The sequence below is a fragment of the Protomyctophum parallelum genome (genome assembly GCF_964188405.1).
Source record: "Protomyctophum parallelum genome assembly, chromosome: 9".
In the NCBI taxonomy this organism is placed as follows: domain Eukaryota; kingdom Metazoa; phylum Chordata; class Actinopteri; order Myctophiformes; family Myctophidae; genus Protomyctophum; species Protomyctophum parallelum.
This window is the reverse complement of record NC_139706.1, coordinates 32,563,550-32,582,067: the sequence shown is the minus strand read 5'-3', so window position 1 is coordinate 32,582,067 and position 18,518 is coordinate 32,563,550. Positions and strand designations below refer to the sequence as shown.

Sequence of the window (18,518 nt, the reverse complement as noted above, 5' to 3'; positions counted from 1 at the left end):
AGAACCCAAAGAGAGGGAGTATCGATAGAATGAAATAAAATAGTTATTTTCTTTTTATTATTATTATTATTATTATTATTGCTGTTTTTCTTTATATCCACCACCGTTAATGTCAATTTTACAGCAATGTTAAGGCTGATCGATTTGTTATTATTTCATATCGCCATATGCTTGCGAGGAGGACTGTTAAAGATGACGGACTGTTAAAGATGACGGACTGTTTAGCCTGGCCCTGTGTAGAAGTGAAAACAAATGGCAGCAATAACACAGCAGCAAACATCGTCTTTTGGCTTATGCTTATGATTTTCCGTGTGCAACACTGACAAAGTATAAACCAGACAGACAAGACAGACAGACAGACAGCATGGGCACAGAAGAAGCTGTGTTTTACGTCATTTCCGAGTTTTTAGACAGCTGGTGGATGGAAAAGAAGCTCCACCCCTGCGGCTGACTGCCGTGACGGACAGATTCCCGGAAACGCTCTCCTCCGCGGCAATCAGCCGCGGGGGTGGAGCTTCTTTCCATCCACCAGCCGTCTAAAAACTCGGAAATGACGTAAAACACAGCTTCTTCTGTCCGCGGCTGTCGGCTCAAGTGTGCCCATGCCCAGACAGACACTCTTACTCACTGGTTCCCAAATACTGGGTAGGGACCCAAGGTTGGGTCGCAGACCGATTTTTATGGGTCCCTTTTTTTTCCTACATTTGGTTTTTAATCATTACGATTAAAAAACATGAAAAAAAACCCCATTCCATTCAAGGATTATGTTACAGTAATATCATGAAGAAATAAATAAAAAATCTAAGAAATTCCATGAATTAGAAAACAAAATTCATTCACTGCCGTGCATGCATTCTTCGAATGCCAGACGTTTCTAAAATTCACCCTGGTGAACCGGAAGTAGTTATCGGGCCATTGCAGATCTGCCACTGGATACTTTCCCTTTCATCAGAAGCGTCAATATAGTATCCGTGAGGTAGCGCAGATCTTTTATTGAGCTCCTAACATCGACGTCCTGTATATTCACCTAAATCTGAGCTTCAATTTCAGAGAAAAAGGCCAACATTTCATTGACCGACCACAGCGGAAGTAAGCATTGCCTAGCGACGGGTAAGCTACTATACGGTAAATATAAAAGAGGCTATTCTGGATTAATAACCCCAAAAAGTCGTCAAATACGTGTTCGTCAGGGAGTGCCATTAGAAAAGTCGGCCTGGGCCGTGGCTCAGCGGTCCAGGCACCTTGGCTGGTAATCCAGTCTGGCAGTGTGCCGCGGGTTCGACTCCCGATCCCGACGGCCTTTACTGCATGTCTTCCCCCCATCTCTCTCCCCATTTCCTGTCAGCATACTGTCTGTCCCTCCATAAAGAATATAAAATAAAGGCGAAAGCCACAAAAAGACATAAAGTAGCCGGCCAGGGCCCCTGATTAAGGGGAAAGGAACTGGTTGGAATAACGTGTTCCTTCCACGTGCTACGTCCTGTCACCTGACAGGGGAGAAAGTGAAAAGAAGCGGATTGGACGCTCATGCACTGAAGGCAGCATGAGGTCAGTCCGTTGCTCTCCCCAGGTTGGTGGAGGGAGTGTAGAGCCCAGGATTAGATAATTGACACTGGGTGAAAAGAATGGGTTTCAAAACCATGGTATAAAAATTATAAGTTCACGTTAAAGTGCGTAGGAGACGCATTGGTAAAATGCGTCCATCCAATCTACACACTGGCATTTTTGTGCACTGTGCCATTCATGTATAACTTACCTGTCGTAAATGGCGTGTCATTCATGCATCTGTCATGAATCATATCACAAACGAGTTATGAATGTGTCGCCACTTGCAAAGAGAGGTGTTAACTTGTGCCTAATTCATGCTTTGTCGTACAATGAGGCCGATCAACAAATGGCCGATCTGCACGTTCACATACACGCCGCATTCTGTGAAATATTGTGGGCTTGCAGATCGGCTGTTTCCGGCGTGCAACACTGTCGTACAACAAAGTATCTATCAGCCTGTCATCGCTCTTGAAATGCTAATGGTTTCCCAAGAACCACATTCAACTCCAACCTATTCTCAGTGTTGTTTCCCTCTCCTCTCCTCTCCTCTCCACTCCTCTGCTCTGCTCTCCTCTCCTTCTTATTGCCCTTTCTTCCATGCTGCTATTTCTTCACCTCAGTTTTCTCTCTCCAGTATTTCTTCTATTCATTAGCACCACCCACATTCTTCTCTCACCCTCTCTCTCTCTCTCTCTCTCTCTCTCTCTGTCTCTCTCTCTGTCTCTCTCTGTTTGTTGTTCCCTCGCTCGCTGTGTGATAACAGAGCAGTTAGGCAGCCACCCCATCTTTGGTCTACTAAATGGGTCAAACACAGCATCCTCTCAATTCACGACAACTCGCTTGCAAGTACAAAACACTGACAGACTGTTTTCATTTTAAACATTTTATAGGAATATCTTGAGACGTTGTTGACCCTTCTCGGGGACCTGCATCGTAAAGATAGCAGTTAAATGTGGATTTGCAGCAAGAGATAATCCTGTGACATACAGTAGTAGTATTTTGTCCTTGTGAAGCTCATCCCCAGAGAGGTTCAGGAGAATGTTTCACCTTTCGTTTATGCTCCTTTTTTCTCCCCCCTCGTGGTCACATGCCCAGGAGCGAAGCTCACTCTTGCAAATTGTCCAAAACGTTACTTGTCAAGAAAGAGACAAATAACCTGTGCAGTGTGATTCAATGTCACTAACGTGACTAACGTCATTCTATTTTTTGGGCGTAGTGATATGGACACAAAAAACATAGTTTTACCCCGTGTGATAGAGGGGTAAAAGAATTACGAAAGTTGCACTAATATTTTAGAAATAGGTCAACAATACAAATTACATTAGTTGTGTGGATTAATTTACTTAATATTCCCCTGTGCCCCCCACAAAATGACCGGAACTACTTAATCTTTCAACAAAATCAGAGCAGAACTCCCACCACAGGACTCAGACAATCAATTAATACAGTTGCAACCACTATATTAATGGCAAGTATTTCATACAGCTTAATTAAAAAAAGATCTGAACTATCCCTTTAAGCATCTAAACCCTATTTTGGGCATTTCATCATACATTGACATAGATTGTCATACAACCAATTATAAAATAGTGCAATGGTTCTTCATGTCAAGGACCCCACAAAATCTATTTGGCTGTATGGACCCCCATCTGAAAATATGTTGTGCCAGCTGCCAGGGATCCCCATACAAGATCTGTGTTGTTAAAATGTAAAAACAAAATTCCACATTTTCTAAAATGTTTCAAGATTTTTGAGAAAATAGCAGATCTGCAAGCTTTTTGAGCTTGTAGTTTGGCTATTTGTTGCATCTTGTTGCATCTTGGCATGATCCAACTTTCTGCCCAGGAGCGACAACAAGCCCTGACATAACACCATGGAGCTCAGTGTGTGGCCTCTCCTCTCCTCTCCTCTCCTCTCCTCTCCTCTCCTCTCCTCTCCTCTCCTCTCCTCTCCTCTCCTCTCCTCTCCTCTCCTCTCCTCTCCTCTCCTCTCCTCTCCTCTCCTCTCCTCTCCTCTCCTCTCCTCTCCTCTCCTCTCCTCTCCTCTCCTCTCCTCTCCTCTCCTCTCCTCTCCTCTCCTCTCCTCTCCTCTCCTCTCCTCTCTTATCTTCTCCTCTCCTCTCCTCTCCTCTCCTCTCCTCTCCTCTCCTCTCCTCTCCTCTCCTCTCCTCTCCTCTCCTCTCCTCTCCTCTCCTCTCCTCTCCTCTCCTCTCCTCTGTGCTGGACAGAAGGCAACACTCCGTCTGAGGAGGGGATAATCTTATTGATTAGCCCGCAGCGTTCTCCAGAACTATTCATCAAGGAACGAGAGCAATAACAATATGGAGCCGTTTTCAGCAGCCACCTCTGCAATCCCTGCTGTGATTCACAGCGTCCCCGCCAACGATAACAATCAGAATGGCATGAACGCTCCAGCAGTTACATTTAAAACTAACAAACAAACAAACAAACAAAAATAAACTTAAAAACAGATCCAATTACAGCGGAGTAAAGGAATGTATAACATTCTTGCTAACAGCCTGTAGATAGCAGCTTGGATGGAGCAGGCCAATCTACTGTAGTAATGAGTGAATATTGATTCAGAAGATCCCTCTTATCTGATTTTTGCTACTAAGGGATATGAGAAGCTTCACAAAAGGTGTATGAAATTAATCAACTTCAGCCCGGGGCCACATTACCGCTTGCCCTTGCCCCGTTTACAATCTCAACATGCCTTTAATAACCAAATGAACCCAAGCATCCCTATATAATATTCACTAAAAATAGCCTACAATATGGACTGTTTTCAGCTAATACATTTGGTGTAGAGAGAAAAAAATGAGTGAACCCCTGGGGACGCTGGTCAACAACTTATAGGGTTTAATTAAGTCACGACAACACCGGGAAATTTACAGCAATAAACTGTTGACATTGAGTCACATTATTTTCATGGTATTGTATTCATGGTATTTCATGTATTTATATCTAATGTATATAAAATACAACATTGTATTATTCGTTCGCAACCACCTCTGGCTGTCATTCCTCACCCAACCTTTGTCTTTGTGAATTTCTCCCCATTTTGTTTTTGTTTACACAGAGGGCTGTCCTGGATTGTGCAACGGAAATGGTAGGTGCACTCTGGGTAACGGCGGCTGGTACTGTGTGTGCCAGCTGGGCTGGAGGGGCACCGGCTGTGACACGTCCATGGAAACCGCCTGCAGCGATGGCAAGGACAACGACGGAGGTAAAATACCACATCATCAACAAACAAGCCAACCTTCTGACACCGGCCCAGTGTCCACCGCTAACTAGACACGCTCTGACTCTGAAATGAAAATCAACAACCCGTGGACACACACGCACACACACACACACGCACACTCTGACACACACAGCATGCTCCCACCCCCCGTGTGTAAACTAAATAGGGAAGGAATATGTATTTGTCGTGCGGCTATGCTCCCCGCTCAGGTGAGAATGAGGGATGACTTCCAGGCCCCTTCCAGGCCCCTTCCAGGCCCCAAGAGAGACTGAGAGAGAGCGAGAGAGAGAGAGTTTTTCTGTGCCCTTAATTAGCCCAGAGCAGAGCAAGGCACACACACAGAGAGCTGGCTGGGTGGGCCTCAGTGATCTGGAGGCACTGCGGCAGATGTGACTGTTAGTGAGACAGTCTAGAGCTGTTTGTCTCCCCATCAGCACGTTGGGACCACACCAAGCACAAAGGCAAAAGACAGCTAGGGCCCCTGCTAGGGATCTGAGTGACTCCTGACAGCATGAGGTTTATTTTTACCACCCATCTGGCCAGATCGGTCCCTGAAAGCAAAGGGCATGGTGTTGGATGACCCACTTCGGTGAAAGTAAAAAAGAAAAAAAAAAGTGCACCGCGCAGCACAGCAGCTCCGAATCATTTCAGCCAAATTACAGGAGAGAGAAGTGAACGGTGCCAGAGGCGCAGAGATGTTCTCCAGGAAAAGACAGGTGTTAAGAGACTTGGCTCAAAACTGTGCCAGGAATCAACTATCAACATGAATTAACTCCCCCGCCGACTAAACTATAGTGGTTCTCAAACTTTCTTTTCATTTCAAGGACCCCCAGTTTACTGTGCAGGGCCATGCAGGGAGCCCCATAACTCTGAGAGGGTATACTGATTGAATTGAACCAAAATGGTACAATTTGTACTCTCAGAATTACCAGTAATTGAGCTGGGGACCCCCTAGAATCCCCTCATCGACCCCTGGGGGTCCCCGGTCCCCACTTTGTGTGTGTGTGTGTGTGTGTGTGTGTGTGTGTGTGTGTGTGTGTGTGTGTGTGTGTGTGTGTGTGTGTGTGTGTGTGTGTGTGTGTGTGTGTGTGTGTGTGTGTGTGTGTGTGTGTGTGTGTGTGTGTGTGTGTGTGTCTCTGTGCTATTGTTAACAACAGTATGTGCCCGTGTGACTTTTTTCCGACCTTGGCAGATGGGCTGGTGGATTGCATGGATCCAGACTGCTGTCTGCAGGCTACATGTCACACCACCTCTCTGTGTGTGGGCTCTCCGGACCCCTTGGACATCATCCAGGAGACGCAGATGTCCTCCACCCAGAGCAACCTGCAGTCCTTCTACGACCGTGTGCGCTTCCTGGTGGGCAGGGACAGCACCCACGTGGTCCCGGGAGCCAACCCCTTCGATGGCAGGTGAGTCTCATTGTGCATTCCTCGGTGGCCAGGGGAACACGCCGGGCGGTCTGGCTCTGTCATTCCACCGCGTTGTTTGCTGCTAATTGGAATGGGCCCAAAATAGTGGGACCATCACCTTCCCTTTGGGTAGTTGAGACCTATTTTCAACCTTGATGTTTTGTTTCAGCAACCTGTCACAGCAAATTCCTAGTTATGAAAAGTAATGTGTCTTTGAGAATGGTTATATGTCTTTAGATATCAAATGCGTACCAAGTGGACTCAAACTGGCATTGTTTTGACATCGGACTAACCTCAAGACTAACCATATGCCTAACCTTAACCAAATTAACAGTGCCTAACATTAACTCTACTGAATGAATAACAAAAATGAGCCCCCTGTCGGTCCCTCTAAAAGCCACGGCCAACACTTTGAAAACCACTGTGTTGTTATAGAACAGGGGTTCTCAACGTTTTTTGCTGGAGAGTGAAGACCCCCGGAAATGCTTTGGCCATGTCTCGGGACCCCCGCCCCGCACCCCCTCCCCACCCCCAATACAAATTGACCACTACAATAACCTGAATAATAGAGAAAATACATCATAAATAAATACTGAAACCAGATATAAGCGTTAAGGAAAGTTTGCATATACTATGTTTTCCAGCCATTCATTTTTTTCCTTTTTTCTTTTTTTTAAATAATCTAGGGACCCCCCAAAATAATTTGGCTACCCCCCGAGGGGTCATGACCCCCAGGTTGAAAGAGCCCCTGTGTTAGAACAACGGCCATTGCGCTAATAGAGCCTGACAGAATTCAAAACACTTCCCTATTTTGAGCCGAGACTGCTCGATGCCCGGCGGCACAATAGCAGAGGTGTGGGCGGCTGTGCCGCGAACGGCGGGTGAGACGGACAGTGTGTGATTCGCAGTTGGAAGGATGACGGACAGAGGAGGATGATGGACAGAAAGGGGACGTGGCGGGCGGCTGAGGAACGCTCCCTCAGCCATGGCAGACGTCTCACATTCATGTATTGTGATTACTTCCATTGTAATCCATCCCAGGCTCGTTCTCCCAAAGGCAGAGCGCGTGCGAGGCCCTGGCCAAGGAATCCGAGATGCTTTCATACGAGGCAGGGGTAGCTGTCACAGAGTCCCATGTGATTCCTCTCTGATTCTCTCTCTCTCTCTCTCTCTCTCTCGCTCTCTCTCTCCCTTTGTCTCTGTCCCTTTTCATCTTTAATCGCTCGTGAGTCTGTGTCACCTCATTTGCATCTCATCGTGGCTTATTTATTCTCCCTTGAAATGAGCATCAACAATAAGCACCGCAGGCGTAAAAGCATCGTTAGATCTGAAATATTCTTGAAATAGTATAGTTCACTGTTTTGATCAAGACAGGGGGAAAATGATGTCGGAAAGGCAAACCAGAAGAACCTCATTTTGAATAACATACTGTATCGTCGCTGTCAGGAACCTTGTATTCCAAAAACCGTTTCAGGAAGTGGATATAATGTTCTGTAGTCGCAACATTTAATAAAAACGTTGTTGAAAGTTGAAATATGGAGATACAAGGTTTCTGCCCACTAGCAAAGACATGGTGTGATGCAACATTTCATCTCCTCCTAAAACGATGGTGAAGTGGTTGTGGGTTAACACGTCCCTATTTTTAGTCTGGCAGAGCTGACACTTGTTCCTGATGTGGAAATTGATGATTACTTGAACTGCCCGCAGCTCAAGGCGGGTTAATTTCCTTTGCAGTAATTCGCTACACAACACATCACAGCATTGGGTGTTTGTAACGATGCTTTGTTTTTTCTTGTCTGTGTGCGTGCGTGCATGTGTGCATGCGTACATCTGTGCGTGCGTGACTGTGTTTGTCCGTGCGTGCACACATTTTTGCCATTGCTAATTTGATGTTGATCTGTCCACACTCTGTGGACACACTCTGTCCACAATCCACACTGAAGGATGTTTCAAGTACGTCCTTAACAAATGCAATATTCCATCTTGCTTTCCTGTCTGTGGATATTCAGACATGGCCGAAAGATATCCAGTTTGCATTTAGAAAATGTCAAGATGGTGCTGTACATGAACACTCCTCGAAGCCAAAGACATTTTCTTTTTTTGTGGATATTTGGACCGACACTCGAGAATAACACTATGTGACATTTTCCCTCATGTTTGCTGGCATTCAAGGACCACTCAGACTCAACACCACCATTTTTTCCCCCTTTGCTCTGGGTAGACAGAAAGGGACGAGCCAAAGAGGTACAGTAGGGGCAGAGGAAGGGCTCTCTCTCGCCCGCGATAAGAAAATGCGACCATAAATAAGTAAAGAAGAGGAATTCAGTGATGAGCTGCAAGATTGGAGACCTCAGCTCACCTAAAAATATCAGTTATAATCTATTATTCATGGTGGGGTATTCATTCCTCCTCCCACTGACAGATATGAGGGCTTATGACAGCGGGGCGGTGGGCTTTCAAATGAGCCTCGCAGGCCTGATGCAGGCCTGCCTGGTCACCTGATCATCCCCCTATTGATCCCCAAACCACTTCCTCCTGCTAGTAGACATGTTGGACGGCTGCTCCTGATGTCTCCCACCACAAAACGCTGCAAAGGTGCCACTGAATAAAGCATCAGCCGCTGGACGCAGAACCCCAGCTCCCAGACACCACATGCATGCACGCACGTGTGCACACACACACACACACACACACACACACACATGTACGCACGCGCGCACGCACACACACACATACACACACACACACACACACACACACACACACACACACCCATACAAACAGGGCTGTCACGATTAATAATTTAATCGTTGTATCCCAGCTCGTCAGGTGATTAATTGTCACACAAATAATTGCTTGTTTTTAGGAGCCATAATCACAAATTGCACAGGGCAGATATGACAAATGAATTAAATATACAAAGAGATTACTGACACATTTTATAATTTTATAGGCTAAAATTGCGGAAATAGCTGATCTACAAACTGATCTGTAGATCAGCTATTTCTGCGATTTTTGTGGTAAAATCACACCCATGTGAACTGAGGGGTGAAACTCTGTGTGGGGGTCACTGGGGGGTCCCCGGAACTTCCAGACCCACAGGAACAGGCCCAGGGTGCTCATTTCCTTCCTGGACTACAATTTCCATAATGCTTTGGTGCACTGCTCCTCCTTGTGGATAGGGGGAGGGCTGTCTTACTCAGACAACATTTGTCCGGGAAGTAAGTGAGCCCAGTGTCCATGACATCAGAGACACTGGGCTCACTGCTAAAATCTGACATATCTAAAACCACATATTACGCACATAAAGCCCCCCTAAGATGTTCTAAATCTTCTAAACGTCATTAACATTTTTTTTTAAATTATTTTAAGGGTGAAGTGTCCGTTTAACAAAGTGATAAATAGTAATACATATTTTGCTCAGGACCCCCTGGAACCCCCTCAAGGACCCCATGGCATCCCTGGACTCTTGATTGATTGATTGAATACTTTATAAGCATGTTTGTTTAGAAAGCTATGTTAAAAAGAACACAAAAAGCCCCAGGTGCTTTCCAACGTTTCCATTGTGGTCCATTAAAGCGCAAATAACATGCATTTTAAAACTGCTTTTAATATTTAATATCATATTGTCTATGTCCCTCAAACTTATTTCTAATGGTTTGAGCCTCAATCACCACTCTGATATAACCAGGCCTTGTCATTTCTTTCTGGACTTTGAAAGCAGTTTTAGCTGCAGTACCACAATGTCCTGAGGTGGTGGGGTGCTGATATGCAGATTATTTAATATTTGAGTCATTATAATACTGATGCTAGATAAACCCAGGCTTGTTTCCATTCCATGCCAGCTTGGAAAATCAACAATGGTGGACATTGTAAACAAAGTGGAAATGCAAATTTGGAACTGAAGACTGAAGAATAGGAGGAATTATATAAGTAGGGTGACATTGATGACATCACGATGAGGCCAAAATCAGTTGAGCTGTTCCTGAGAGCAATTTCCATTAAAACACCCATATGATATGAAAGCCTGATTGTTCAAAATTGGTTATTTGTGGGGATAGAAAACACATATAGGAGCCCCAAAAACACAAAAGAAATTGAAAAAGTAGAATTTTATGTTATAGGTCCTTTAAGTTTGATTGATTGATTGAAATATTTATTAACAGTTTGCAGAATTTACAGTACATTTCAAGCACAAACTCAATACAAAGACTGTTACATGTAACTGTGAGTGGACGATCCAATTAAGCATTACACTTGTTTACAACAGGGTCCACATTGTTCAATTCATCAAAACATTTAGGGACATACAAATAGACATTTCTATGTAGCTAAAGAACAGAACAGGAATTCATCATATAGGAAGCAAAAAGGGAAAAGATACATATACAGTGAGGGGAAAGGGGGGGGGGGGGGGTGGGGTGGGGGGGATTCAGATCTTGTGTGACCCCACTTAATCACTGGGCTATTGAGCACAGCATTAAATGGGGATTTTATTCGTGAAGTGTTTGTGCACGATTCCTAGCGAGCTCACTCATCAATAATCCCTTGTATTGACATTATGTGGGTACAATTTGGCACTTGTAATGACAAAGCACGACAACGTGATTATAAGTGAAACTGCGAAATCGACTACAATAAGAAAAAGGGATAGAAATTAGGCCGGAGCTGAAAAGTAGACGAGTAAACAATTCGATAGACAATATACAATGGTGTCTATGATTGGAACGCCGCTGTATGGGTGCAAGTAAAATATAATTGATATCAGAGTCGTGAAAAATAGAGGGCATTTCCCTCATTTCCAGGCAGATAACACAGATAACACTTTCTTTTTTAGTTATCATTGCCCCCCCCCCCCCCCCCCTCCCCCTCAGTGAAAGTAATTTGTTTGCTTCTGGAAATGGATGTGCAGTACTTGATCCCTTTTAGCAGTTTTATGTAATTCAAGAGCTTAAAGGTAAAGAGGGAGGCGTCTTCATCTCTTTAGCACAGGGGGAAAGGAGGAAAGGGACCATGGGTGACTGACAGAATAAATGGACATGTTGATATAAAGCTATCCATTACACCGTGTAATCAAGTCGTTTGCATGGGTAATGATGTTGTTGTTGCCACTGTGATGAGGCCAGACTTTATTTGCCTTGCAAAGTCTTCCATACTTCCTCCTGGAAGCAGTGTGTTTTCCTCTCTCTCTCTCTCGTTTTCTTAAAGGGGCATGAAACCCATACGCTGATTTTGTACAGGTAGTTTGTTTATTTTTGTAGCATTCCGGTTCTGTTATGCATTTATTTGTAAATAATATGGAATGCTGCATAAGGCTGACCGTATACACTGACACATTTACACAGCTACATACTGTATAATGGAAATAGTAATGTGTTTAGATTTAGGCGTGACACTGTGCAAGCATTGACAATAATGTTGACCACTGTCTAGTATGTGCTTGCACATTGGCACGCCTAAATCTAACACCCATTATTATGAATGATTTTAGCAGCAGCTGTGTTGCCTGAAGTGTTTAAATTCCACAGGAAAGCAAACTACAAAATCAGCCTTTAAGGCAAGGTTTCCCACACTTTACAGGCCACAACTCCCCAAAATAATATATTGGGGAAGTACTTGGAATTACAGTAGTAATTTGTAGGCATTACATTTAGTTTGACTCCACAGATAAATATTGTGAAAATAGCTCACTGTGTGTGAGCTTGTAGATCGGCTGTTTTCACAGTGTTTGCCTCTTTGTCCAATTTTGTATTCAAAAGTTCGTAAAAGTAATGAAATTACAACTTTAGAAATGTTTACAGTAGATACCCTGTGGATACACTTTTGCTGTATGTTGTTTTGTTTACTGTTGTGCGAGAAAACAATGTTGCACATTAAGCTAACATCTGGGGTCCCGACCCCCCATTTTGGATACCACTGCTTTAGGGTTTCATGCCCCTTTAAATACCAATGCGGTTTGCTCTGAATTACTGGTTTGTAGTAGATTTGCGGAATAATTGTGGTGCATCAGTGACACATTTATCCCAGCAACGTAACGTCCTTCCTGCTGTCCTCACTGTCAACTCCAGATGGCACACGATGAACCGTAGGGTTCAAGACATTTCGGAAGTCCTTTTTTTTCCTTTTTCTTGACTTTGTGAATCCATCCATCCTCCAGTCAGAGGACTCTCACAGGTCTGGTGGGTTTCCGGGACGACGGCTTCACACTTTCTCCGCCGCTCACCCTCCCTTTCTGCCATGTTTGATGTCAATATTTTAATCATTTGTCTTGATGGCGAGGAATCGTTCTCTCTCCCCATGTGGCTCACAGAGGCAGGGAGGAGATAGTTCCACTTTCACGGTTCCATCTTAAGAGAACATGGACGGGCCCCGGTGCCCTTTTAAATAAGAATTTCTAAAATAAACTGCCGGCATGAATGATTAATCGCAGGCAGCCAGGCCAGCGCCTGGGTAGCCTCGATACCCAGGCTTTCATTTCGTCTGCGCGAAAGATGAAAGCCTGGAAAAAGCTGTGGGCTGAACCAGTCTAAAAGTGGGAGTCAACCCTTCCGGGTGGGCGTCGCTCTAAATGATGTGACGTAGCGCTGCACTAGGAGGGAGAGGAGGGGCCGGGGGTGACGGACAGATCGATGAGATCCAATCAGGGTGCGCGCATTTCTGAGGCGCGACCCGCCCCTCTAGACCAGAAATGTCTCTGCTTAGGTCAGGCTAGCGCCTGGGTTAACGTTGCTGGTAATTCTATGTAAATGCACCCAGATGGATCTTGGGCGTGGGGGCGTGAGGATTCGGAGCAGTATCTCCTTGCTTGTTTACAGAGCAGTGTTGGATAGCCAAGGACTTCTGAAGGGGACCCAGCCTAATTAACATAAAAGTGGGTTCCTGGGGACCTGGGATATTGTGGGGTGAGTGCTCTTGCCTCTGGTAAGGACATGTTGAGGGCAGCCACTAACACGCCAGTGTTAATTGTTTCCAGTACGTGGCAAATGTTTAAGACCCAAATGCATCTAAAATAGCCAGGGTGCAATGGAGCCGGTGGCAGTGAAGCATTTGTTTGGGGACTTCATTGTAAAATGTTTTTTTTTAGTTTTTTGCAAACCACCACAGAAACAAATGCTGACCAAGCGCCAGCTGAACGGCACTAATGGTGAGGGCACGACTCGACAAGGAAGGAGCGACGACCCAACAAGGTCCCAACTCGTCAGTTCAGTTAGATTCCCACCCCCCCTCCCGACTTTGGACGAGTTCCCGCTATCGATTGACGTAGAGACTGATGCTTGGGTCTAATTTATGCGGCGCGTGGGGTGCCCAATGTCAGAGCACCGATCTGTCGAGGCCCTGATAACTAGCCAAGTGCGTTGCGCAATCCCCCCTGCCTGTCATTTCCCCTCTCTCTCTCTTTGAATGCAATAATGGAAAAGATAAATCCTCCCTTTGTGTGTTTTTTTTTAATTAGTGCCAAGGAAAAGCGAAGCCTCCGCCGTCTCATTATCCTTCTACTGCGGATTGGAAGGGCCTCGAGAGGCGTCCCGCCACGTTATTTGTTTGTTTACCGTGTCGTTCTGTTTGGCTGTCACAGTCGCTTGTGTTTATTTCTTCCGTTTTTCCTCCAAAACGTCCACTTGCATTTGCCCCACGCTGTGGGCGAATTATCCATCGCAGTCTGTGCTTTCTTCCTGAACGCTGTCATGGTTTCACAGGTGAGCCACAGTAATGGAATCTAGACTTAGTAAACTGGACCTGACTTCTTGGAGCGCTTTTGTCCGTCTGTGCTACGCCCAGAATGTGGATGCTGGGTTTGAATGAGGTTAAAGTTTGTCCTGGTATTGATCTGAGCTCCTCTCTCCCACACAGCCACGCCTGTGTCATCCGCGGACAAGTGGTGACCTCAGACGGGACGCCGCTGGTTGGAGTCAACATTAGCTTCATCAAAAGACCCTCTTATGGCTATACCATCACTAGGCAGGATGGCAGGTAAAGACACTACACACACACACGCACGCACGCACGCACGCACACACACACACACACACACACACACACACACACACACACACACATACAGACACTAGTGGGTTGTTGCTGGCTGCAATGCTATCCCATTGGTTGAGAGGTCGAGTAGAGGCAAAAAGTGTCTGGTTGCCTAGAGACGAGGCAGCCAATCAGAAAGATACAGTAGGTGACTACGGCAGCCAATTAAATGAATCTTGATAAGTTGCCACTACTAACCTGATAGATTGTAGACCAGCCTTCTTGAGCATCTCTTGAGCTATGTATTATCGTGAGGTTTATTGTGCCAAATCCTAATACCGGCACGACCCACAACAGTCCCTCCATCCAAAATGTGTCCCACATTGATCAGCTTTGTGCTTTCATTCGGACCAATTTGGGAGCTCTTTTGGCTTGATTCCCAGCTAAATCAAACAAAGCCCTTCTGGTAGACTGCAGAGTGTTCTATGCATCAATAGAAGTTGGGAGGCGAAATAGTGAAATATGCCAGTAGAAAGCAGCTCACAGTGGCAGCGAAACACAGCATACAGATGGCCGCTATTCATTTGCCTGTGATAGATTTAGTTCGTCCTAAGTGAGATAATGTGTCATTTAAATCTCGGTTTAGGCACAAGGTGTGTGCAATTACTAGAAGAAACTTCGTTATGGCATGAAACAATTCACTTTCATCGCTACAATCTGCCATAGTGAATGATGAGGCTCTGAAATACCACAATATAAAAATACTAATATATACTCTTCAGTAAAAGATTCACTTGAGTAAAAGTATTCTTACAGTACTAAAGCAAAAGTACAAAAATCCTCCAAATGTGTCTCGTTTTTCTTTAAAAGAACTGCAGATCTAAAATGGTGCCATTCGACGCGTTGTGAGCTTGTAGATTGGCTATTTTAGAATGGCCCATGTATAAAACGGGGCTTACTTCGTTAATGTCTGTTTTGTAATAATAAACTAAACCTGCAGTAACTGTCTAAACTAAGTACTGCACGTTGGATTGGAATGGATTGAATTGAATTGAATTGAATTGACAATGATTTCCTGGAGTACACATCCAAATCCTCCTACACATATATAGAAAGTTTGACACTCCTTGTAAGTAAAGTTGGATGTCATGTCACCATGCTACTGGATAATGACCACCCTGAAGACTAATTAGGCCCAGGGTTGAGACCTGTGACATGGCCGAGAAACAGTATAGGTTAAAGGATAAAGACTTAACTTGGTCTTGTCCTTGGGATTTTCTTTCCTGTTTTACACACCATTATAATGTTCTTATTTTGATCCCAATTAGTGAATGTCAAGTATCCAGGTGTTCTTCAGAAAATTATATACTAAGACTATTTATGAGTTATGACACATTATGAGTCCATTAGGACAGTGGTTCTCAAACGTTTTATTTGCAAGGACCCCCATAACTTTAGTTATTTTGTACTGTATGTCCATGGTAAAAATTTAATTTTGACAAAAAAAAGTCAACATGGCGATGAACCCTGCTTAGAAGAATATGACAAAACAATCCCATCATTGGCAGGCAATCAGTATATACAATAGTGAAAGGGGTGCACTGCACAGCAAGAAATCGTCAATGCTGTATGTTCTGTCCATCAAGTAGGACAAGAATTACTTGTCATAATAGCATCATAATAGCACCGCATCAGGCTTTGGTTCAAAATCCCTAGTATGCTATGTCTGTGCACTTTCCTTTCGTGTTGGGATTTGGGTTGTACACAAGCACACATGTAGTTATGTGCTTACACACACAAGTTACACAACACGTTCCACTTATAACATCCTTGTGCCAAGGCGAGCTCCTCCATCACAGCATAGCTTGGATTGGTGTTTGTTCTGCAAGAAGCCCCAGCCCCACCCCCCAGCACCAACATAAGTCACTGCATGACACCCTACTATAAAAGCCTGCATCCCTGCTGCTGGGCTGATCTCCATCATTCCCTGTTTTTTCCCTCTCTCTCGCTCTCTCGTTCCCTCCATCTTTATGTCGATCTGCCTTCATGCAAAAAATCTCTCTCTCTCTCTCTCTCTCTCTCTCTCTCTCTCTCTCTCTCTCTCTCTCTCTTCCCCCCCCCCCCTCTCTCTCTCTCTCTCTCTCTCTCTCCCCCCTCTCTCTCTTTCTCTCTCTCTCCCTCTGTCTCTGTGTCATGTCCTGTTCCACTGCACTGACTCGGCTCCTTCCATCTTTTCGGCATGCGCGCACATATATTATATATAGTATTGTTTTTTGCCACCTTTCTTCCTATGCGGGGGTCCATCGCTCCCCTTCTCTCCCTTCCAGCATATGTATTCTGTAAACACTACTCCATCTCCCAGGTGTCCCTGTAAACATACCCTATCTCCCGCAACTCCCCTCCAATCACTGTAAACAGGCTCATTGCAGCGTGAAATCAGAAATGCACCTGTTCAGCCACTTAGGAATGGGAAAGCTGTCTCAACTCATTTTTATGATGTGTTCCTTATTGTCCAAGGGCTTAGTTTTTGAAATTACCTCCCACCCTTCCCTGTTCTATAGGTTGAAACTTTTCTCGTGGAAGGAAAACAAAAGGTGTCTTTATCATATGGCTAGTCTCGCTAGCCAGATATAATTTTTTATATATATATATTAAGTATTTGTATTTGAGTACCGGTAAGTATTTTGATCTATTTTATTGTGAATGTAAGTGACAGGTAGGGAATGAGGCATTGCCCCATGCAGGTGAAGGAGTTTAAGTATCTTGGGGTCTTGTTCACGAGTGAGGGGAGGACGGAGAAGGAGATCAGCCGGAGAATCGGAGCGGCAGGGGCGGTATTACATTGACTCACTGGCCTTGGAACGTCTCGGGATCCACCAGGAGGAAGTCACTAATGTTGCTCTGGAGAGGGAAGTCTAGAGCTCTCTGGTGGAGCTGTTGCCCCCGTGACCCAACTACGGATAAGCGGTTGAAGATGGATGGATGGATGGATGTGACAAAGTGTAGTTGTAAGCTGTAGTTCCAGACTCTATATATGTAGCATTCATAGATTGTGGAATAGTTGTTTGGCTACACGAGACTATATGAGAAAGGAGAAAAAATTAAAGAAAAAAGCGAACCTGTTCCACTTTTATGCCATTCTCCCCCTTGCCATTCATACTAAGTTTCACCTCCACTGCCCTTGAGAAGTGTATTGGGGTGTGTGTAAAGTGGTCAGTGGGTTCATGATGAATATACATCGGCCACTGCCGGCGAATGATTGTTCATCATTTGTATGAGAGGATAGCCAGTTCCCATTGGCAGGGTTAACTCCTTGAGCTTGATGCATTCCCCCAGGGCTCCAGGCTGCGCAGGCCGCTGTAGGTAGCTTAATAAGGTTTGTCACATGGCTTAAGGCTGTTGTCATGATTGATAACAGCCAGTGAATCCTCTCATCGATTAGCGCCCACCGCCGGCGGGGATCTGTGTGTGTGTGTGTGTGTGTGTGTGTGTGTGTGTGTGCGTGTGTGCGTGTTAGACCGGCGGCCACGCCAGGTTGTCACGCAGAGCCTGACTGGGGGTGGGGGGGGTTGGATCAGTGTGGCCGATGACGGATCGCACCGGCGCAAGGTCATCGCTATCTGGGACCCCCATCAGTTCCACAACCTCCGCTCTGCGTCGCTGGGAAAACCAAACAACTCTCACAACCCCCCACCCGTGCCAAGGGCGCGACACCCAAGGGCAGAACAGACCTTTGTTCACGGCCTCAGCCAATCAACCCCCCCCCCCCCCCCCTCCCCCTCCCGAAGCTGAGTGTGTTATTTTTACAGCAGCTCTGGTCCGCGGGAGCGTTGCCCAAACTATAAGCGGCCACAGCAGAACACGGTTTGAAGCTTCGCTACAGCACTTCAACTGTAATTTGGGGGACAGGAGACTTGTCCCGAGTGGGGACAAGGCCCCGTCCCACGGGGACCCGTGGATGACCAGGTGCTAATTGGCTCTGAGAAGTGCTGTGCTGTGTAGCAGCGTTGGTTGCAGTGCTACCGCTCCAGTAGCCATGGGATGATGATGCAATCACCCCACGAGTGCAGCTGGGTGTTTACTAAAGAGCCAAATCACGGACGGGGTCACAGTGGCCTCATGCAGCAGCCAGTGGTGGAAAGTAACTAAGTACATTTACCTCATGACTGAGTACTGTGTGGTTTGTTTATTTTTCTTTATATTTCATTCAATGGTGTACTGTTCAGGTTTCAAATTCAATGATCAAGTAGTATGGCATTCATTTATGAAAAATATAAAAATATAAAAAAGTTAGATTGAGATAAGAGATGTGTATATATATATATATATATATATATACACTCTATAGTA

At 45.2% G+C, this 18,518-nt stretch overlaps 1 protein-coding gene across 2 annotated transcripts in view; it reads left to right on the top strand.

The window, feature by feature from the left end:
* Positions 1-18,518, top strand: part of tenm4 (teneurin transmembrane protein 4) — a 286,524-nt gene that overhangs the window by 183,186 nt on the left and 84,820 nt on the right. For both annotated transcript variants that reach the window (XM_083772809.1, XM_083772808.1), the window contains 3 exons: positions 4,627-4,773; positions 5,984-6,200; positions 14,052-14,171. In XM_083772809.1, coding sequence (XP_083628935.1) covers positions 4,627-4,773; positions 5,984-6,200; positions 14,052-14,171 — 484 coding nt within the window. The remainder of the gene's footprint in view (positions 1-4,626; positions 4,774-5,983; positions 6,201-14,051; positions 14,172-18,518) is intronic.